Genomic DNA, 21,858 nt, shown 5'->3' on the forward strand with positions numbered 1-21,858 from the left:
AGTTTGCTCCAGTTTTGCAGCCAGTGTCAGGGTGGCTGTCTGCACCGACTGTGCACAGAGCCTTGGCATTTTATTCAAGAATGAAGCAAAAGCTCACACAGATTGCGAAGCAGTGAGAAAACTCTGCAAAAGCAATAGAAAGGAAAGCTCACACAGATTGCGAAGCAGCGAGAAAACTCTGCAAAAGCAATAGAAAGGAAAGCTCACACAGATTGTGAAGCAGTGAGAAAACTCTGCAAAAGCAGTAGGCGTGACCAGAATACGCTGCAGAAGAGCAGCGGCCACAGAGTGAAGAAATACTCGAGAGCCCCAATCACCATTTGGGGCTTTCTTTCACAGGGTTCAAGAGAAGGAGGAGTTAGGTGTCTAAGGGTGTAATATGGGCCCTTCTGTTGTGATTGCTAGATTAGGTCATATAACCTTTTTTTTCTATTGCACATGTCTCTTCCCATAGTGCATCTGATTTTAGTCGTATATGTAACCAATTATGCATATACATAAGCTGGTAAACAGGGCATGCTCCCGAAAAGTTCCTGGCCTGAGGAAGCAGTTTTGTCTTACCAGATATGCACCCAAACCCAGGTCAAGTTGGATTGGCCTTGCTAGTCTTCCTACTGCTACCTTAGGAATATGTTGGAATAGAAACTACATTTGATGGCTGTTAGGGGCAGAGCAACTTAAGCTGTTCAGAGAGAGGTGTAGTTCCATGCAGGTGGGGCTCTGAGGTTGGCAGCACATTGTTTGAAGAGGGGTGGGTATGTAGTATGTACAGGCGAGGGGCCTGGGCAACCAGGAGACAGGCTTGCATAACCAAAACCAAGTACCCTAGGCCACCAAACTATCCCTGTGTTTGCCTGCCTTAGTGACACCAGCTCTGGGACTAAGGTCATCTTGCTCCAGTGTGACTGGGTGTCACTCTGCCCACTGTGACCTGGCGTTGCTCTGCCCCACTGTGGCCCCGTGCTCCTTTGGTGCTGTGTGATTGGTCGTGATCCTGGCCACTGTTGGAGAGACTTTCCCACAGAGGGTGCCTTTCGGCGTCTCCCCACAGTCCATTTCCCCATTCACGTTTGCTAACCTCTACCAGCCCCAGGGTGGAGGGAATGAATTTTACATGCCTGACACATGCTGCTTAGGTGCAGGCTGGAGGAGGGGAGGGAGGAAGGCCCATATCAGGAGGCAGAGTCTCCTCACTCCTAATGCCAGGAACACCCAGTGCTGCCCTTGGGCCTGCCGACTTCCGGAGTCGTTCCCACCTGCTGCTGCTCACTACCCTCTGTCTCTGAGGACTTCCGATGGAGCTACATGCTGCCTGATGGTGGCACAGGAGGCCCAGACCTCTGCTCAGCTCTCTTTCATTGAAGAATAAACAGACACCTTGAAAAGTGTCATGTGGGTAACATGCCAGACAGGGTCTTCCACCCACAGTGACAAGTCAGAGTAGTTACTCTTCTCCTGGGAGGTAGCCGCAGGAGTCACTAGGTACAGGAAGTGCGTTCAGTCTTGGTGTGGGCTGTAATGATGTCTTTTACACCTGTGAAAGACGTGGGCTTTATACAAAGTGTCATTGCGATGTTTCATGTATCAGTAAGAAAGGAAAGGGGAAGCTGGGCGGTGTTGGCACACGCCTTTAATCCCAGCGCTCGGGAGGCAGAGGCAGGCGGATCTCTGTGGGTTCAAGGCCAGCCTGGGCTACAGAGTGAGTTCCAGGACAGGCTCTTGAAAAAACCAAAACAACAATAACAACAAAACAAACAAACAAACAAACAAAGAAAAGGGGAAGAACTCTACACTGAGTGCCTGCTGCTGTAGGCGTGGCACTGGCCAGGCCTGCTTTTAAAAGCTTTGTTCATTTAGTGGACACCTTCTAAATCCTGAGGACCCACCACTGGACAGAAGGGTAGGACCAGGCCTTGCCCAATGATGCCCATGGTGAATCTAAACAACGGTGGGAAGCAGCCACACACTCATGAATGCCAAGGCCACAGTGAGGAGCAAGAAGGGGTGTGTGGTAGTGGGAGACAGTAGGGTCCCCTGAGGTCCATGCTCTGATGCTCAGAGAGGAGGAGAATCACAGGAGGCAAGGAGATTGAAGAGATGAAGGAGCCTTGGCTGGATGAGGCATACTGTCCTGAGGCTGGAGGGATGGCTCAGTGGTTAGGAGCACTTGCTGCTTTTGCAGAGGACCCAGGTTTGGTTTCAAGCACACACATAAAGTAGCATAAACTAGCTATGACTCCAGTTCTAGGGGATCCAATGCTCTCTCCTCACCTCTACAGACACCAGGAGTATGTATGGTGTATATACATACATATATGCATAAAATTAAAATAAAGCAATCTTTATTTTTTAATAATAAAGATACTTTATTCACTGTGCATGAAGGCCTCCACATAGACCACTAGGCAGACAATGGTAGTGCCAGGTTGTCTAAACATAAATTGGTCCTTACAGCCCTCTGTTTCCCACAGTCCCCTGGGGGTAACGAGGTTTCCACAGATGTCAAGGATGATGGGGAAATAAGCAGAGACCCTGGGGAGGAGGCCTGGTACACATGGAGGACAATGTAGGGACAGACAGGGTGCAAATGTATCAGGGAAGGACCCTCAGAGAAACCAGTTTACAAACAGGAAACAGGATAAAAAAGGGAGGAACCCACCCGGATCGCAGCTGAGGTTGGAAGCCATCTTTGGCTGGCTGTTCTCTGCCTGCTGAGACAGAGACTGTCTCAGACTGTGGCAGGAGAGGCCACCTGGTTCTGCTTGGCCATCTGCTCTCCTAATGCTCCATCTCTCCTTCCACAGGACTGGTGGCTAGGGGTGACTATGGCATCCTGCCCCAAAGAGCAGCACTGGGACGCCTTGACAAAAACCTGTGTCTCCTGTGTCTCCTGCAGCCAGAGGAGCCAGCGTACCTGCACAGACTTCTGCAGTGAGTTCTGGAGTCTGAGCACGGGGGCCAGCCAAGCCCTTCCCTCGCCTGCCCCAGAACCTCTCTGGTCCATTTGCAGCCAGGTGGAGGAGCAGGGATGGAGGAATGATATGTCACATGTTCTCTTTCTCCTCAGCCTTTCAGCTATTTGTACATGGCCATTCTTTTCTGCCTCGTGACCTTGGAAATTGCCTACTCCCCTGCCTGGAATGCATTTCTCTAATCTTTGCTTCGTTTCGCTCAGCCTTCAGTGCCTCTTATCGATATCCTGGAGGATTTCTCTGACTACATGAGGAAGGAATTAGTCCTTCATCTCTATCTTTTCCTTAAAAAATGTTTTTAAGTTTATTCTTTGGTAATTCAAGACATAAATACATCCTCTCTCTCTCTCTCTCTCTCTCTCTCTCTCTCTCTCTCTCTCTTTCTCCTTTTTGACAGGTCTTACTATGTGACTTAGGCTAGTCTTGAACTTGAGATCCTCCTGCCTCAGCTTCCTTTGTGTTGGGATTACAGGTGTGTACCACCTCCCCACTTCTATTATTGCTTTGCTTTGAAATATTTTACTATGGAAATCATCAAACATATAAACATGGGGATAGGAGAGCACAGCACACCCACATGCACATCTTCAGAAATTGTTAAAACTTGGCCTTTTCATTTCCAATCCTGTTTTTTTCACTCATGTGTTTTTCAAACATTTACTGATTATCTCTCAGTTTTAAAACTCAGTTTGTGTGTGTGTGTGTGTGTGTGTGTGTGTGTGTGTGAAGATACTTTTGATAATCAGTTCTCTCCTTTCACTGTGTGGGTCCTATGGATCAAACTAAGTAAACTAGGTAGTCAGTCTTGATGGCAAACACCTATCCCATTGAGCCATCTGGTCTACCCTTGTATAGTTTAAAGACATTTAAGACTCCTTTAGTCTTAAAGCGGGAAAGCTCATGGCTTCAGGGGGTCTCAATCCATGTCACTTGACTCTCTATTTCTGGGCATGTGCTGGAGGTAGCTTATTGGGAAATAAGTGGGTAGTGCCCCCTTCCTGGATGGACTTCCTCCAAGTAGGCCTATGTCCTGCCTTTCTGGCTGTGAAGCTGTGGATGAATTCACTCACCCAGAAGATTAGCTTCCCATGATCTCTTCACCAGATGGGACCCTTGGGGGCATCACTACCTGTGTAGGTTGCTGTGATTCCCACGTGTTGCCAAATATATCACCACAGACTTTCCCAGCTCCCTCCCCAACTCTCCAAGGAGGGTTCTGGCATTTTCTCTTCTATTCCTTCCACTAACTTGAAGTGCATTTCTCCTTCAGGAGATTTGAAAATTCAAATTAACAATTTATATGACAATATAATCACCTAGATATTAATTTTAAGATATGTAGAGGGGGCTGGAGAGATGGCTCAGCAGTTAAGAGCACTTGCTAATTTGCAGAGGACTCAGTCCTGATCCTGGCACCCACACCGTGGCTCACAACCATTCCGAGGACTCTCATACTCTCTACTGAACTCCACAGGCACCAGACACACATGCGCTGCACATACAGACATGCAGGCAAAGCACTCATGCACATAAAAGAAACCTAAAAAATTTAAATATATGTAGAAACCCACCATGTTTGGAAACTAAGAAGTATGAAGAATTTATGGGTCAAAGAAGAAACAACAACAACAACAACAAACAGAAGCTGTAGCCGGAAGTTTGGGGCTCTCGTTACAAGAAACATCTTGAAACAGGAAGACACGTATAAATATAGATACAAATATCAGAATGTGAATCTTACAACTAGAGAGCCCCCAGAGGGCATAACTGTCCTGGACTTGCTGTTTTCACATTGAACTATGTAGGGTTGGTTTGTTTTTGTTTCTTTACTCCGACAGAGTTTATTGTGCAGACCCCAAGCGCCTGTCAGCCTGTGACCCCAGTAGCATTTTTCTTTCTGTCTCACAGAGTTCCTCGGTTGCCGCAGAGAGCAAGGCAAGTACTATGACCACCTCTTGGGGGTCTGTGTCAGCTGTGACTCCACCTGCACACAGCACCCCCAGCAATGTGCACAATTCTGTGAGAAAAAGGCCAGAAGCCAGCTGAACTTCCAGCCCGAGCTCAGGAGACCACAGGCCAGGGAGGTGGAAGCCAGGCCAGGCAACTCAGGAAGGCACCAGGGATCCGAGCTGGGAGGCTTGCAGGCAGTCCCAGGTGAGTGACTAGAGGTCAATGCCTATGGTATCTGAGGATCAGGATGGGTAGGAGACCAGGCAGCTGGCTGCAATAACAAGTGTCTTTGGTTCAAGAGGCCCAGACTCCAGGCAAATAGCCAGAAGCCCGGGAGGTTACTCCAGGGTAGAAAAATTATTGAGACAAAAATTTCAGAGGTCTATGGGTCACTTTAATACACACACATGGTGTATACTGCTCAAATCTGATGCTTCAAACAGGAAACCAAGTCTTTGTAGTGAAATTATTCCAAATCTGTCTAAGTTTTCCCTTGAAACTGTGCAGTGCTAGCACTGGACCCAGATCCTCATGGTGCTAGTCAAGCGGCCAGCTGCTGAGCCATGCACACATTCCTCTAGCTTCTGAGACACCCAACGCATTGGCATGGTCTACCCAGCCTCCCAGGGTTGTCCCTTTCTACGTAGCCTCTCTGAGCGTCTCATTCTATGGGAGCAAAGAGGGCCCAGCCCAGAGCAGAGTTGAAGAGAATGATTCCACAGTGCCTGGTGGAGGTGGCAATTTTTTTGGTAAACGAAAGAATTAAATAATGAGAGGGAAATGAAAGAATAAAAACTCAGGTCAACCGTGATGGTGAAAGTTAACATTTATTGGTCTGAGAGGTGGTAGCCCAAGACAGCATCTGAACCTGCAGAGGAATGCAGATTACATGGTGTGTGTGTTGTGGGGGGTGGTATTCTAAGGGTACAGAAGGAAGAGGGAAGGGTCTTGTCGGGGCCAGAATGAGGAAGTGAGCTGCTCTTCTACACGAACTGTTTCTTGGAAGGGCAGGATGGAAGATCGGTCACTTGCTTTCCTCTGACCCTCCAGGGGATTAGCTGCTTTCTGAGAATCCCATAGTGGCAGATTTCCTGGGAACTTGGGCTTGTTTTAGGGTGTCAGTTTTGTATGAGGGGCAAGGGGTGAAATTTCCTTTAATCCCAGATCCTATACATATAAGGGATGGGGGTGCTGTTGTCTGTCTGTCTACTTTCCGATGGGGGGAGCATCACCTCGGGGTTCTCATGTCTAGAGTGACTCTAGAGGGGGTGTTGTCTTCATCTCGTGTGGGGGACCAGGGGAAGGCAGTGTTGCAGTCTAGGAGAAACTGGAGAAAGTGTTGTAAAGACAGCAAACTGTAAGTGTGAGGCTGTTAAGGAGGAAGGGGGTGAGAGGGGAGGAGCCAGGATGGGCAGGAACCAGGAGTCCATCCAGAGGAGGCTTGTTGAGATTTCTGTGCCCGGTCTGGAACCAATTTTGATCTGTTGGCATAGAAGGAGCATTGTTCCCGGAGGAGGGCCTGGCGTGTGTGGAGCTGATCTGGAATTGTAGGCTGTCTGAGAGCGGTTGAGACAGGGAGGTTAAAGAAACCCCTGTTCCTGCTGTTCTCCTTTATTGTCCTGGGAGAATGCCCAGAGTGGCGAGAGGAGGGGCGAGTTGGACATCCGGCTTTGCTCTTACTGAGGCAGGTGTTATTGATGTAGGGATTAGGGTTCCGTGGGGGAACGAGGGGAATGGTGGAAACCGATGGGTAAGTATAGGTACTGGTCCAGTTACTGGGCAAGCACACATATGAGACACTTGCCCGTCAACCCCCAAATAGCTGCACTTTATAGGAAAGACAGGGAATGGTGTCACGGTGCTTGTCTGGTGTACGATGATTCCCTCTGCAGGGTGCTTTGAGGTTTATCCGGTCGCCACATGGAGGAGTGTCCCAGGGACGCGGCAGCGAAAGGCTGCAAGCTGACTGGGAAAGACAGGTCTATTTCAATGAATTAATTAGTTCATTTTGAGCTGGAAAAAGGTCGAGGGAACACTGGGGGTTCTAGGAGCCCACAGACCGTGGCAGGGTTAGGTTTGAATGGGGATGGGTGATTACAGATTGGAAAGGATTTTCCTAGAATGGGGAAGGCAAGTCTTCCTCCCTGTCCCCAGCAGTATTCGGAACCGGAAGAGAATTCAGACAGATGGAAAACCGTGGACAGACAGTGCCGGGGGCGGGGGGGGGGGGGGTGTCGGTAAAGCCGTGGTTCAGATAGTCCTGTGAGCAAAGGTGGTGATGGTGAGGATGGTGATGGTGGTGATGGTGGAGATGGTGGTGATGGTGGTGATGGTGAGGATGGTGATGGTGGTGATGGTGGTGATGGTGAGGATGGTGATGATGGAGATGGTGAGGATGGTGATGGTGGTGATGGTGGTGATGGTGAAGATGGTGATGGTGATGGTGAGGATGGTGATGGTGGAGATGGTGGTGATGGTAGTGATGGTGAGGATGGTGGTGATGGTGGTGATGGTGATGGTGAGGATGGTGATGGTGAGGATGGTGATGGTGGTGATGGTGAGGATGGTGATGGTGATGGTGGAGATGGTGATGGTGATGATGGTGATGGTGATGGTGATGGTGAGGATGGTGATGGTGATGGTGAAGATGGTGATGGTGGAGATGGTGGTGATGGTGATGGTGGAGATGGTGAGGATGCACTGGTGAGGCTGGAGGAAACTGGCAGGAGTGGACGCAGGGTAGTGGGGTCTGCCAACACATACGGGGGGCCTGTGATGCTGGCTTATTTCTGACTGGTGAGACGCCCTGAGCAGATGTTGGGGAGGAGCGAGTTTTCCAAGGTCTTGATGAAGGATGAGCGGCCCAACCCATTTAGGAAGTCCCTCCTTCCTGTTTCAAGGGTCCTCCCAGGAGCTTTCTGGGTGAGTGAAGGCCTGGGTGTGAGGCAAGCTGGTCTGGGAGTGGGGCAGGGAACGCTTGGTTAGCAGTTCGAGACCAATGAGACACCCGAAAGTGGGACAGAGGGGGAAACCCTCTACAGAACAGAGGGGGACTTGGGAGCCCAGTTTCTCCTCAAGAGCCAGGCTTTGATTTTTAAGTCTCGGGAGGGTCTTTTCCTCCTAATTTAGGGTTGGTCAGTTTTGTTTCTTGTTGGTTGTTTGGTTTTGTTTTGTTGGGGCAGTGTTCTTCTATGTAGTCCCGGCTGTCCTAGAACTTGCTGTGTAGACAGGCACACCTCAAGCTCGCAGAGATCCACCTGCTTCCACTTCCCAAGTGCTGGGATTGAAGGTGTGTGCCACCATGACCAGCAAGGGTTGGTTGGGACAGATTTGAACAATGATGATTTACAAATTACATCCCGGTTTTTAAAACAAGACATTGACCCCCCTTTGCCTTTGACCCCCTTAATCAGGGAACAGGAGAATTAAGGAAAGTCCAGTACAAAAGCACCTGGCACCCAGAGCAGGCTGAGCTATTATAGCGACATTATGCTTTCTCAGTGAGAAAACACTTCAAGCACTTAGGAGATTAATGAAGGAAAAACTTCTGAATGATAGTGTGTGACTAATTCTGGCCAATGCACAAAAGGGAATCGGCCCTGAACAGAAATCCCCCTCGGTTTATATAGGCTCAAGGCCCCAAGTTACCCTTCGAGCAATTATACATTGTCCTGCAAGAGACAGATTTCCAAGGTTTGGGTGTTTGAACAGATGGGGAGATTTACAGTGTAAAGTAGTGTCATAGTTATCCCAGACAGACCAGCCCTGCTTTTCCCAGGCAGCTGTTAACTTGGGGTCCTCATCCTGATTAGAGGCACAGGGATGAATTAGCATTGCCAGCCAGGGCTGTCCTCTAAACTGCCTGGCAGACCAGTGCTCATTGTTAAACATTTACTTTTGTTCAATTTAATGTTTTCTGAGCAAGTTTATTGATAAATCCTATATAACATAAGTTTATTACTTCCACTTCCTCTTTCAAGGGAGTGGTCTCCCCACTTCACTAGCACAGAGTATGCCCTAGTGCCTGAATTGCGGGACCTAGGGGATCATTTGGAAAGAGCAGTGTCACGAGCAGAGAGCTGTGGCCTGGGACAAGGTCTTTGTCTGATGCCCCACCCTGGAGCCCTTCTGCTTCACACCTGCACCCAGACTCCTTAGCCATCTCCCTGGGCCTGATTTCAAGTCCAAGCTCACCCTGGTGTTAGGAGAAATCATCCTTCTTGGACTGCCATTCTTACATATGAGCATGCACGCATCTGTCCCTGGGTCTGTCTACCTCCAAAGCATGTGGAGAGAACAGAACAGGCCAGCTTCAGAGAGGTCCAGCTTTAAGGTCTTGGAAAAAACGTGCCATCAGTTTGGGGTGGAAGGGGCCAGTTCCCTCAGAAAGCATAGCAGTGACATCTTGGGGCCAGGAAAGGAATCTCATGTCTTCAACACAGACGTAGGCCTGGGGATGGCCACGTGGATTGTTTGGGCCTAATGAGGTAAAAAGAAAGCCCATGGTAGGGTGGGCATTTAGTCTTCGAATGGGGGAGGGTATGGGTAGCTACAGGCCTGAACATAACACCTTTGTGAGAAGGGAAAACTGGGTGGGTGCCCCCCTTGAACTCATGTTCTTTTTTGTCTTTTAGCATCCACAGGACTGAGGCTGAGCAGCGACCAGCTGGCCCTCGTCTATTGCACACTGGGGCTCTGCCTCTGCGCTATCTTCTGCTGTTTCCTGGTGGCCTTGGCCTGCTTCCTCCGGCGCAGAGAGCGGCTTCCGAGCCAGTGTTCAGGCCCATGTGGGCCACAGGCAAAGCCTCCCCACCGTAAGTACGGAAAGCCAGGCCTCTTCCCCTGACAAGCACCAGCAGTCTCCCCTTCCCTATCCACCACTACCCCTACTTCCGGGCGGACAGGTTCTGAGCCCACTGGAGTGGCCTGGGCATCCTGAAGCATCTCAGAGAAATCAGGTTCAAACAGCAGGATCAGGAGAAAGAGTGGGTGTCAGATTGCTAGCTTCGGCTTTGGCAGGAGATCCAGAAAGAAGGGGGGGGGTGTCAAACCCAGGGCGGGAGCTAGATGATTTCGGGGTTCAGGGAGAAGTGAACCTAGCCTTGACAGCCTGCTCAGGGACACGCAGGACAAAGAGTCCTGGGGTGGCTGTAGAAGCGCTGGGTTCAGGGACCAAGCAGTGTGGCGCGGCCCTCGGTGCCTACAGCACCCTCTTCTGTCCCCTCAGGCCCCGCGATGGAGGCTCGCAGTGAGGTGGCCTTGCCACCCCAGCCTGTCGAGACGTGTAGCTTCTGCTTCCCGGAGCGCAGCTCACCTACACAGGAGAGTACGCGCACGCTCGGGATTCTCGGCTTAGCGGGCACAGCAGCCCCGCAGCCTTGTGTGCGCGCATCGGTTGGCGGCCTGGGCGTCGTGCGCGTGCCCTTCGGGGACGCTGGTCCGGGAGCCTGACAGCCAGTGAAGGAGACAATGAAGAAGATGGAGTGCGAGAGGAGGGGAGGAATGGAGAAGAGACTAGGGGAAGAAGACACAGCCCGGAAGAGAGACAGCCCGGCTGCACCCACCGCAATGAAGCAACCACCTGCAGCGCCCACATCCCCAGCACCACCTGCGCTACTGTGTCCCATACTTTAGGCAGAGCAGTCAACCTGTGCGCTCCTCTTTAGTGGAGAAAGATGGAGAATGGCCGGCACCTGGAGCATTGTTCTCATAGCTGTTACAAACAAGGGTTCTTCCCTAGGGCCTTAGACAGATAGCTGAGTGCAGTTTGTGTTTGTGAATTAAGTAATTTGCATGTGTATGCGCAGATGCTGGGTTGTGTCGTGTGCATGTGTACATGAATTGTGTGTATAAGTCACGTGTATATGTATGTGTGTGAATTTGGTGCAGGCAAATATGTGTGTTCACATGTGTGTGTGGCCGATGTGATGTAGCCAGGGAGGTGAGGGCCTCCAGGGGAAGGCCAACCATCTAAAAGAATGATGAGTGTTCCCTGAACCTCACCGTGAGTATGTTCAATTGCACTCATTTTAATGAGCACCTATGCTTATCCTTCTAGTTGCATTTAAACCTCCAGGTGCATGAAAATATCCTCAGAAGCGTTTTCCCAGCAAGCTGAAGTGTGAAATTTCATCCTTTCTACCCCAGTACTTGGCAGACCTACCTACCCCAAAGGCCACACAACAGGGGCCCCTGTTCTCACTATCCATAGCCAGCAGGCTGCACATGAATGAGGCTGCCATTCACAGGCTCTTCTGAGGCTGCACATGCAAGGTCTGTCTTGGGCTTCTTACCCCCATGTCACTCTAAACTTTATTCTCCCTCTCTCTCTCTCTCTCTCTCTCTCTCTCTCTCTCTCTCTCTCTCTCTCGGCTCATTCTGCCTTTTAGATTTCATGTTGTGATCCACCTAATGATTTCATTTTGACTTCTCTGTAAAAGCTGAGCATTAGCATCTGCTGTCTCTGAGCATGTCTTTAAAAAATATCAAATATCTAGGGGTTGGGGACTTAGCTCAGTGGTAGAGCACTTGCCTAGCAAGCACAAGGCCCTGGGTTCGGTCCTCAGCTCTGGAAAAAAAAAAAAAAATCTAGATTCTGTAAATGTGAGAAAACCTGGTGTTTGTCTTTCTTAATTGTATTTTCCTTAATATGATTTCTCATTGCAACCATTTTCTTGAAGATGATAAAATTTTATTCTTCATTCACAGCCTCTTCATTTCTTGATTTTCTTACCTAGGTTTTTGGGCCAGCCTCCCTTAGCCTCTTTGATATTTCTTCCCACCACGGATCAGTGTTCCTGTAAAGGACCAGGTGTGGCCAGCCAGGGGGTGTGCACTGTGGCTGCACTGTAGGGTAAAAGGGGCCAGTGAAAGCATACCCTGGCCCTGAGACCAGAGCCAAGGAATTACACCCTACCCCTAACCAATTCAGGACTTGAAATTCAACGAATCCCTGAGCACAAAACCTAACCAATCCCTGAGCATAAAAACCAACCAACCCTTGAGCACGAAATCCAACCAATCTCTGAACTTGTCCCAAGCTCAGGACTTGATATTCTTCCAATCCCCACCCTGAACATCTTCACCCTGGAAAGCCCTGCCCCTAAGAAACTCTATATAAACCCTGAACCTGTTCAGTTTGCTGCCGCCTTTTCCCACCCTGGCAGAGGCAGCCACTCTCCTGGATTCCTCCCTCCCAATAAGTCTCCAGTGAGGTTTGTTGTTCGGTGTGACTTTGTGGTATTCGCTGGCTCCCAACTCCAGGAGAGCTGAGCAGAGCTGTAACAACCTCACTGGGGGAATCCTCCAACTGCTGGAGGAGAGCTGTTTCATTTGCATTAGGGAAACCTTTCCTGCAGTAAGGACTGTAATGCTCTGCTGGGGAAACTGGTCCCTGCGGAACAGAGCTGTAACACTTTTGTTGGGATACCTTTCCCTTCAGAGCTGTATTTCTTGGCTTCCGAATGCCCAGATACCTTTCTACCAGAGCTGTAGCACTCACACAGCAACTGTTCATCTTCCTCTGGCTCTACATCTCTTTCTTTGTCATCTTTTTTCCCCAGTGGTCTGAATGTGATGTTTAGGGGTTCCTTGTTTTGGTTAATTTGTTTTATTTATTCTGCTTTGGGTTCTTTTAAGATTTGTTTGATGTTTCTCTTTCTCCTGAATCTTAAAGTTCTGAGGCCCCGTTGTCTTTGGTTCACTTTGGATCATTCCCACTACACCTCAAGTTCTGTTTCTTTCTTCACCTGCTGAGTCTCTTCTTCAAGGCGTCTAGGGCAGACACTTGGTCTCTGACCACAGCTGTTTCCTCCCGACTCTTCCTGATAGCCTCCATCTCTCTGCTGCAATCCCCACCTACTTGCACACGCTGTCCACCGCCTGCTTCTGTCCATGTGTCTGTCTTGACAGTGGGCTTTCATTTGCTCTGTGGTATTGTGCCACTTTTGACTGAATGCCAGATGTGCAGAAGAGAAGACTGGAGAAGTACCTTCATTTCTGCCGATCCATTAGCGATCATAATCTAGTTGTGAATTGAGGTGGGATTGGGTTGTCACCTTGCTTACTCTCGGGGTCCCACTGGCTTCACATTCCCTTAGTGCTGCTGGCCTCTTGACAGCAACTGAGTTCAGTGTGTTCCTGTCCTACTTCAGCTTTACACTTTTCTCCTGGGGCTCTGCCACATGGAGGGTCATGTTTCTGGCTCTCCCTAAGTTTCAGGTGATGATTGTCGTCATCGGAATGAGATGGGGAGCATCTACTGCCTTGCTGCTCTCTCAGGCTTAGGCAGTCCAGATACTCTCAGACCCAGGACAGAGAAATCTTCACTAACACCTCAACACCTCCTCCCCAACAGAGGTAGCCCTTTCATGCCTTGGGATTGTCTCTGCCTGAGAATACATCCTTTCCCCTCCATCCAACCCCAGTGGCTCTTGGCCTATACCCTAAGGCCAACCAGCTTTGCTGCCTTTTACCCAGCAGCTCCTGGAGTCTGGTGAGCTTCATGCATTTTCTGCCACAGTGGCTGAGGGCCTCTCTGGTCTCTGTGCCCAGCATGTAACAGGTTGTATATGGAGAAACTGCGGTGGGTGTGATTTCCCTTTGTGTTGAGGTGTGTTTGGATGAGGTTGCACCCTCCCCCACAAGGCTTTAGTGACCAGAGGGGCATTATGGGGATGGAAATGTGGTCTGACTAGTGTGCAGAGGGACCTTTTGGAGGTGGTGTCATTTAGGTGACACCAGAGTAGAGCCTAGTGACTAAATCCTGGTGGCTTCCTAAGAGGGATCAGAAGAGATATGTGCTCCACTTCTGGTGACACACTGCTCATGCTGCCTGTTCAGGCTCTGGGACATCTTTTCTTTATGGCAGCCCTGTTAGTGGTAGGTACAATTGCCAGCTGTGAATGGGTCTGTGCACCTTGTTGGCAGTTCTCACTCAGCTGACCCACATACAACCATGCCCTTGGACTTTCTAGCCTCCGGAACCATGAGGAAGTAAACCCGTATCCCTTTTAAGTTTCCCACAGATAAGGAATTACAGCAAACAAGATGCACTGACACTTTCCTGGCTCCAGGCCATCGAATCTGCCCATGGCTTACTGCATTTCCATCAGAAGCAGGCTTTGGGCCGGGCGGTGGTGGCACACACCTTTAATCCCAGCACTTGGGAGGCAGAGCCAGGCGGATCTCTGTGAGTTCGAGGCCAGCCTGGTCTACAGAGTGAGTTCCAGGAAAGGCGCAAAGCTACACAGAGAAACCCTGTTTCGAAAAACCAAAAAAAAAAAAAAAAAAAAAAAAAAAAAGCAGGCTTTGGAGATGAGACTTTCTAGCCATCCCAGCACCTGCTTTATTTTACAGATGAGGGACTGTAAGTCACATAGGACACGTTGCTAGCTAACACAGGACATACTGCCAGGGCCACTGGAGTCCTGGCTGCGGTCTCGTCTCCTGATAAATGCTTTCCTGTCATCAACTGCTTCCTGTGGGAGACAAAACTGGGGAGGGCATTATGTGGGGCTTTAATCAACCTTGGCCTTCACATTTATTGTACAAGGAACATGGTGGAGCAGTGAGTCAACATTTCAGGTGGGTGGAAAAAGCAGCTTGTTCCCTGGTTGGCAGGGGAACATGTGAACTCAGAGGAGGGAGCAGGGCCCTTCCTGTAGATTGGTCTAGGCTGGTGCTTCGGGCTTAATACGGTTAAAATGGACCCCCACACCTTTCTGTTTCACGAACTTTTATGCCTGGACTAACTCAACATGTTCCCTTTGCTGCAGGGGGACTGCTTGTTTGAGCCCAGAGCAGAGTCTCCCAGGAACTGCCTTTAGTGAATGAAAGCCTCCTTTCTGGGGTCATCCTGGGCCAAGCCAGGGTATGCAGTCCCAGCTCTGTGGTTCATGAACCTGCAGAGCATCATCCTGTTCCAGAGCCCAAGAAGCTGGGTGCAGTCTCCTTCTGCCTGGGACTCCATGTATTTTGAGCACTCAGCCCTAAGGTCACCACCTGTAGCAGCCATCCACTATCTCAGTCTCAAGATAGGAGCTCTTGTCCATCCAGAAGACGGGAGCTGCTGAAGCAGGTGGTGTCTTTTCCACATTAACACTGCTCTCCTTGAGTGACCAGATGCCTAAGGAAGGCAAATCTGTTTCCAGATGGGTCTCCACCATGAGATGCTGCTGGAAATGAGTGGCATCAGCCCCACCCCTCCCCCACTGTTGTCTGGTGGAATCTGTGACTGGAGTTCTCAAGAGTGGATGTACTGGGATTCCAAAGTCAATCAAACAGCACTCTGTGCTGGAAGCTGCACCTTCACACACCACCACTCTGCCAACTCTGCACCAGCCTGGCAGAGGACGGTGGCAATGGCTTCTGCTCCCATCACCTCACCTGCTAGCTGGACTTCGGGAGAGCTGATAAATGGAAGTGATGGGATGACTGAGGCAGGCTTCATATTAGAACTGGAAACCATCATGTAATGCTGGTGCCTCACAAGCCAGTGCAGCACTGATTGAGAACTGAGGGATTATGAAACCTGCTCAACATTAGGTTTAGAAACGAACTCAGATTTTTCTCATTTCTCTCGTCCCAGAAAATCTGCGTGTTTTGTTTAAATGGGCTTTAAAAATTAAATTTTTTTTGTGGCTTTCACACCACACATCTCAATCTCATTCATCTCCCCGTTCCTTTGTATCCGCCCTTTAAATGGGCTTTACAAATATATTTTATGTTCATGGGTGCTTTGCCTGCCATGTATGTCTGTGTGAGGGTGTCAGAAGCCCTAGAATTGGGGAGTCACAGACAGTTGTGAGCTACCATATGGATGCTGGAATTGAACCCAGGTCCTCTGGAAGAGCAGCCAGTACTCTTAACTGCTGAGCCACCTTTCCAGTGCCCCTTTTTTGGGGGACAGTGCTGAGGACTGAGCCTACACTGTTATGCACACTAATGCACTTATCCTACCTCTCAGCTTTAACCACACCACTTCTGGGTGTTAATCTGAAAGTCTTAGACTCTGAGAGTGGAAAAGTTTCCGCCTGTGGTACCTAGCAGTTGTCCCATTTAATCTAATGAGATTGTCACAGTGAGGTCAAGGACCAATTTCAGATCTCACTGGCTTCTGAGACAAGGGTCTGATCCAACCAGGTGAGCTCTGACCAGCTGAGGCTGGGAGTGGGGGGAAGAGGTATCAGCATCCATTATATATCTCTGCTTGGGCATGCAGCCACGGGCTTGCCCAGAGGAATGTTCCCACCTCACTGATCCTGTTGCCCACAGAAGACAGCAGTGTTTGTTTTTGTGTGCTGAGCCAGGGTCTTGCTGTGTAACCCTGGCTTACCTGGAACTTACTATGCAGACCAGAGCTGTCTGCCTCTGCCTCTCAAGAGCAGGGACTAGTGTGGCCTCCATGCCTGGCAGAAAGGAGGGTGGAGTGCATGACATCTCCACCCACAGACAGCCCATGGCTAACCCTCTCTACCACCTTGTCTCCTACTACCCACCCTGTGGCTGCCTGTGTTAGCAACAGGGTCAGCAATCAGTTTCAGAATAAAATGCAGCTTTATTAGGATATAGCAAAGACTAAAAGCCACCAGGGAGACAGTCAAGCCCCTCAAAATGACAGGGGAGAAAGTGACATAAATGTCTTGGTAATAAAACTTCTAACTACAGTACAATCATTGAATTTTTTTCCCCTCACAAAAGGATTTCAAAGCTATAATAAATGAAACAAGCCACTTGTCAAAAAGAACAGTAATTTTACACAAGGAAAAGCATACATACCAAGCCAAATACAACAGCACTCAGGTTCACATGGTGTAGGGCACTCAGGCCAGTGCCCAGCTTGAGGGGGGCTCCTGGGATGAAGAGAGGAACTGCAGATCCCATTCTACCTCCTGCATTGAAGACATCTGAAGCAGGCTGGTCTGGCCTCCTGTGAGGCTGGTACCAGTGGTATATGGGAAGAGGTCTGCTCGATGCTCTAGACTGGGGCTGGGCAATACAGCCCTGTGGTGAGACACACTTCTTGCCCATCTGAGCACCTACACTGGATGGTCCTTGGGTGGGAAATCCTTTTCCTGCCTTGCTATCCAAAGGCAGAACTCAAAGACCTTCCCAAGCTCACTGCTCAAATCTGCCACTCCTCAGTCATCCACACATGCCTGTCTATCTGAGACATCATGCTGAAGGTCCCAGGACGCAGAGGTAGGGCCAGACAGATGTGTGGCAGTCAGAGATGGTTGGCCTCCTTGCCGCGGGCACAGAGTGAAGTGCTTAGAATGTTACATCCATGGTAAAGAAAAGGAATGCATTTCGATAGAAAAGGTTAAAGTCAGGCTGACAGAAAACAGGTGCTGTCCTCCTCCGTGCCCCCAATTCAGGGAGAGATGGGCCATGTGCTGTGGGGACAGAGGAAGCAGGCCTGGCCAGCATACCTGCTCATTTCCCCTGTTTCTGGATGCCTCAAACCAGAGTGTCAAGGAGACAGACCTTCAGGAGGAGTTTTGGGCTCTGGTTCCTCTAGGCCAACTGCAGAGAACTCTTTCCTATGGGTATTCACAAACAGAAGAATATGATTCCCCAAGGGCATCTCTACAGCTGAGTCCACAAACATGGGTCCATGCCTGAGAACCTGGGCTCACCCACATTTCTCAAAAAGGGCTTCTTCTAAAACATGCTTCAAGTCTGTTCTCTACTTTAAATGCAGAAACAGGAACACAACAGCAGAGAACATGGCAAGTGAGCACACTGTACAGGAGGGTTTAGCTGTCCTTGGCTTCTGAAGGTGATTTCACACTGACTGAACAGCACCACTTAGCTCTGCCACAGCTACCCCATCCCATCACAACGGGCTAAGGAGCCAGGCTGGAACCTGCCCTGCTTTTTCGTAGCCTGTCAGTGAAGAAAAGTCTTCTTATCTTCAATTAGTTAAACAAATTCTGCCTACATGATAACTATGTAATTCAAATTCAGGGTGTGTAAATCAAGGACAATCAGAATACAGCTGTACTTGCTATGCATGAATGATGCACACGATACCTGCTGTAGAACTACAGCTCAGAGCCCGGCTTAGGAAATACTTGCCGGTCCTGAAACTCCTGGGGTAATGTGCCCATAGGCTCCTGGGCAAGCACCACTGAAAAGGCAGTGGTGTAAAGAGAAAACACTGAGACCCTAGACTTCAATTTCTTAGAAATAGACAACCTAAGCCTTGTCCAAAGACACATGCAAAATATCTTACAAGAAACTTCATGACTGACCCTGTGAGCAGAACTGGTCACCAAGCCTTTTTATTCTGGCTGTAACTGAAACTATAGCAAACATAGAGCAGAGGCAAGCGGAGGACACAGTGCAATGCAGTCTCCAACCTGGACCACTCAGCTGCAAATCTCACACAGCCACTAAACCACCTGGGCAGGCAAAAGGACCAAAGACCAAGAAGGGACATGGGAAGATTGGGTCAATGGAGCCACCAAGGCATATTCCATCTACTGTAAAGATCCACTGCCTGGCCACCAGCCGTGTGAGAAGGCAGAGCACAGGGCAAGCAAACGGCACTGATCAAAAAGCAAGACACTCTGCTCTCAGAGGAAAGAGGATCACCTAGATTTCCATATAAACTCGGTAATCATTCACTTTACTACTATCACATTTATGGAATTCACTATTGTGGAAAAAGAGCAAGGGGTAGAGATAAGAAGATGCCTATTTCTAGAAAACAAAGGGAATCTCTGGGCTGATGTTTCCACATGCAATTGATGCTAAGTTATCTGTAGGACAGATGTTTCTAGCCTGTGGGTGGCCTCAACCTAGGCCCAGGGCTATTTTACAACCTTAGAAAGAACAGGCATATTCCCTGCCCTTAATGCCACAGAACACAGAAGGCTGCTGCAAGCCAAGCACTCTGCCCTCTGGCATCAACTCTGCCCAGTCTACAGCTTTAACGGGTTCATTTTCAATGATGCAGGTGCTTTGTAAACCCGTGTGGGAGGACAGGGTGAAGCACTAGGCAGAGGCTGGTCTGCTCTGAGGACATCCACCCTCAGCACACCACAAGGTTGAGAAGAGGTGGCCCCTCAGCTCCTGTCCACCAAGGGCGCGCTCCACTCAATCTTAGAGCTCATGCCCACCCTGACATCTCCTAGTGTGGAGGGGCCACACGTGAGGCACGTCTGCACAGGAGGGATACCATGGTGTTCTGATGTGGGGAGACCAGGAATCATGTCAGGAAGCTTGCCAACTTGTTCTTTTTGTTTTTCCTGTCCAGCAGGGCAGGAGGCTACTCGTATTCCAGGAACTGTTTGTGGTAGAAGAGTAGGTACCTGAGGAGGTAAAGGGAAAAGTGGGCTTAATCCTAACTTCCAAAATAGCTATGCCAGTCAAGACTGATCCACAAGTCTAACTTTTTGATGGTATGATACTGTAGCACCTCAAGTCTTCAGGAAAGGGACACTTCCGGCCTCCCATCACCCAGCTGGACTCGGTGACCTCCCATAGTCATGACTTCTCCATGTCTCCTTCAACCCCAACCCTGCCCAGTAAGCAGCACACTCTTTCTCCATGAGCTCTCTCCAGGGGGCTCCCAGAGCCCAGAGCCCCACATCCACATCTGCATCTGTGGCAGGTGGTCTGTCTTGACCCCGGGGCTGGGAATTCTAAGGACCCGAGGAGGCTCAGGGTGGACGACACACGGGTAACAAAAGCAGCAGAAGCTGATCCAGAACCGTTGCACAGCATGAAGAGGACAAATGCTAACTGCAATGTTCTTTGATCTAGAGGAGGCACAGACAGTAACTATGTTCAGCAACACTCCCACCCTGTAATCACGACCTAAAGGTGACATCTGATCCAAGGAGCCACTGTCCCTTCAGCAACAAACTAAATTAAGGTGAATATCCCTTGTGGCAGATGCAGCCTAGCCTGTGACTCTGGTCAGACAGGAGAGATGGACAAGCACTATCACAGATCCTCTAACCCCACCCCCTAGACATACCCTTCGCTGTCCAACACATCCTTGATGCTGGCCTTGGTGATGATGGCATCATCACACTTGAACCACTGGTCTTTGTGCTGCCGTATGAAGCTGGTGTAGTGGCCACTTTCCAAGGTCCCTTGATGGTTAACAACAGCAAACAGGGAGTACCTGGTGTGGAAGGAGAGAGCATCTGATCTACGGTCTGTTGAACTGGCCTAAAGCAGAGCTTGTTGGCTGCAGAGTTGGGAGAGCCAGGTCTGCACCACTCAGCTCTGGCCCAGCAAAGATAACTCCTGGAACTGCACACACAGAAGAGGTGGCAGCAGTGACAATCCACAGTGGCAGTAACTGCCTTACTTGTACCATCCGCCTGTGCTATCAACAGCAAGAGGAATGGGACCGAAGGAGCAAGCTCATTAGGTCGAGCTCCTAGGTAGATCCTCATACCAGAGGTTTCTAGAGTGGGGTTGCCACCAGGAGGGAGACTGTTCAGAGAGACTGGAAGGAGGGAAGGACAGGTAGCTGTCTGAGAAGGCCCACTCACCCGGCCCCCAGGCCCTGTAACCCCACATACTTGTTGTCATTGTTGAGACTGTCCAGGGGCTGCTGGTACTGCCCATTCATCCTGCTCTCTTTGCTGTAAGGCAGTAATAAAACTGAATTACTAACTTACCGGAGAGACAGGCTCCAATGACAGCATGCACTGATGCCAAGCAGTATACTTCATTTACGCCAGTTTTCCTGAGCAGACTGCCTCACATACTGGTAAGAAATCCAGCTTGGGCTGGAGATCCCTGGCCTAATGCTTCTGTGGCAGCACCCCCTCCCCCCAGTAGATCCCGAAGCCACTTTCTGCGCCAGGGGCTTCTGATACTGGCTTCGTGAAGTTTTGCTTGTAACACACCAAATAAAGAACTCCTTCCAAAGGCTGTAAGTCAGCCCCATATAACATTCTTTTTTTTTTTCTTTTTTTTTTTTTTTTTTTGGTTTTTTCGAGACAGGGTTTCTCTGTATAGCTTTGCGCCTTTCCTGGAACTCACTTGGTAGCCCAGGCTGGCCTCGAACTCACAGAGATCCGCCTGGCTCTGCCTCCCGAGTGCTGGGATTAAAGGCGTGCACCACCACCGCCCGGCCCATATAACATTCTTAAAGAGCACAAGGACACAAAGAAGTATCTCACTAGCAGCAGGTCGGGTAGAACGGGAGGAGGGGCTGTGCAGGAAATGCCAGGTTTCAAACTAATTTGGTTTATTTACTTACAGCCGAAGTTAGCAGAAGACAGCAAGCCCTGGGAGGCCTTAGTATCAGCAACAATGTCACCCCATCCCTGGACACGTTAATACTTCATTTTCTAAAGAACAAATTCTCACGGTCTCTGATATTATTTTAGTCAGTGACCTGTGGACCCAGGAACACAGCCACAAGGAAGGGCATCTAGACTAATAATAGGAAGCTGCTCAAGACAGTACAGTGGGCTGAGGAGTGGCTTCTGAAAATGCACTGTCTGTATCTTGACCCTCAAAACTGCGAATGTGAGCCATTTAGAAAACCTGTGCAGACAGGATGAGGGATGCTGAAATGAGGCCTTTTAGACAGGCTCTACCCCTAACCACCAGTATCTAAAAAGCAGGGGCCAACAGATGAGTCACAGACTCAGGAAGGACCTTGGGCTCAGGGCAGTGACCGACAGAAGAGGACCCAGAACCTCCAGGAGCTGGATGAGACCAGGGAACCCTGTCAGGATCCTTCTCACCAAGTTTCATATTTCTGGTTTCTATTACTGTGAGAATAAATTTCCATTGTTTTAAGCTACCACATTTATACATGCTGGCCACAGACAGCAAACACATTAGCAACCACTGTAGTTTTTTGAGTGTTAAATCTTATGTGGTCTATAAGGATTTGACCTCGAGGAAGAGAATCTACAGTTGCAATACAACCCTATTTATCTGTATTTCAAAATCT

General features: G+C 49.5%; 2 protein-coding genes across 2 annotated transcripts in view; one reads left to right on the forward strand and one right to left on the reverse strand.

Moving 5' to 3' along the window:
* The first annotated feature begins 2,825 nt into the window (after positions 1-2,825).
* Positions 2,826-11,247, forward strand: Tnfrsf13b (TNF receptor superfamily member 13B). The gene is made up of 4 exons (XM_059269380.1): positions 2,826-2,931; positions 4,881-5,126; positions 9,566-9,736; positions 10,150-11,247. The coding sequence occupies exons 1-4, from the start codon at positions 2,826-2,828 to the stop codon at positions 10,371-10,373; spliced, it is 747 nt and encodes a 248-aa protein (XP_059125363.1). The 3' UTR covers positions 10,374-11,247.
* A 5,212-nt stretch (positions 11,248-16,459) lies between these two features.
* Usp22 (ubiquitin specific peptidase 22) overlaps positions 16,460-21,858 on the reverse strand; it is a 29,432-nt gene continuing 24,033 nt past the window's right edge. Inside the window, exons 11-13 of the mRNA XM_059270839.1 lie at positions 20,468-20,530; positions 19,912-20,061; positions 16,460-19,240 (exon numbers count right to left, since the gene is read on the reverse strand). Coding sequence (XP_059126822.1) covers positions 19,198-19,240; positions 19,912-20,061; positions 20,468-20,530 — 256 coding nt within the window. The 3' untranslated portion in view covers positions 16,460-19,197. The remainder of the gene's footprint in view (positions 19,241-19,911; positions 20,062-20,467; positions 20,531-21,858) is intronic.

This window comes from Peromyscus eremicus, chromosome 8a, assembly GCF_949786415.1.
Source record: "Peromyscus eremicus chromosome 8a, PerEre_H2_v1, whole genome shotgun sequence".
Taxonomy (NCBI): Eukaryota; Metazoa; Chordata; class Mammalia; order Rodentia; family Cricetidae; genus Peromyscus; species Peromyscus eremicus.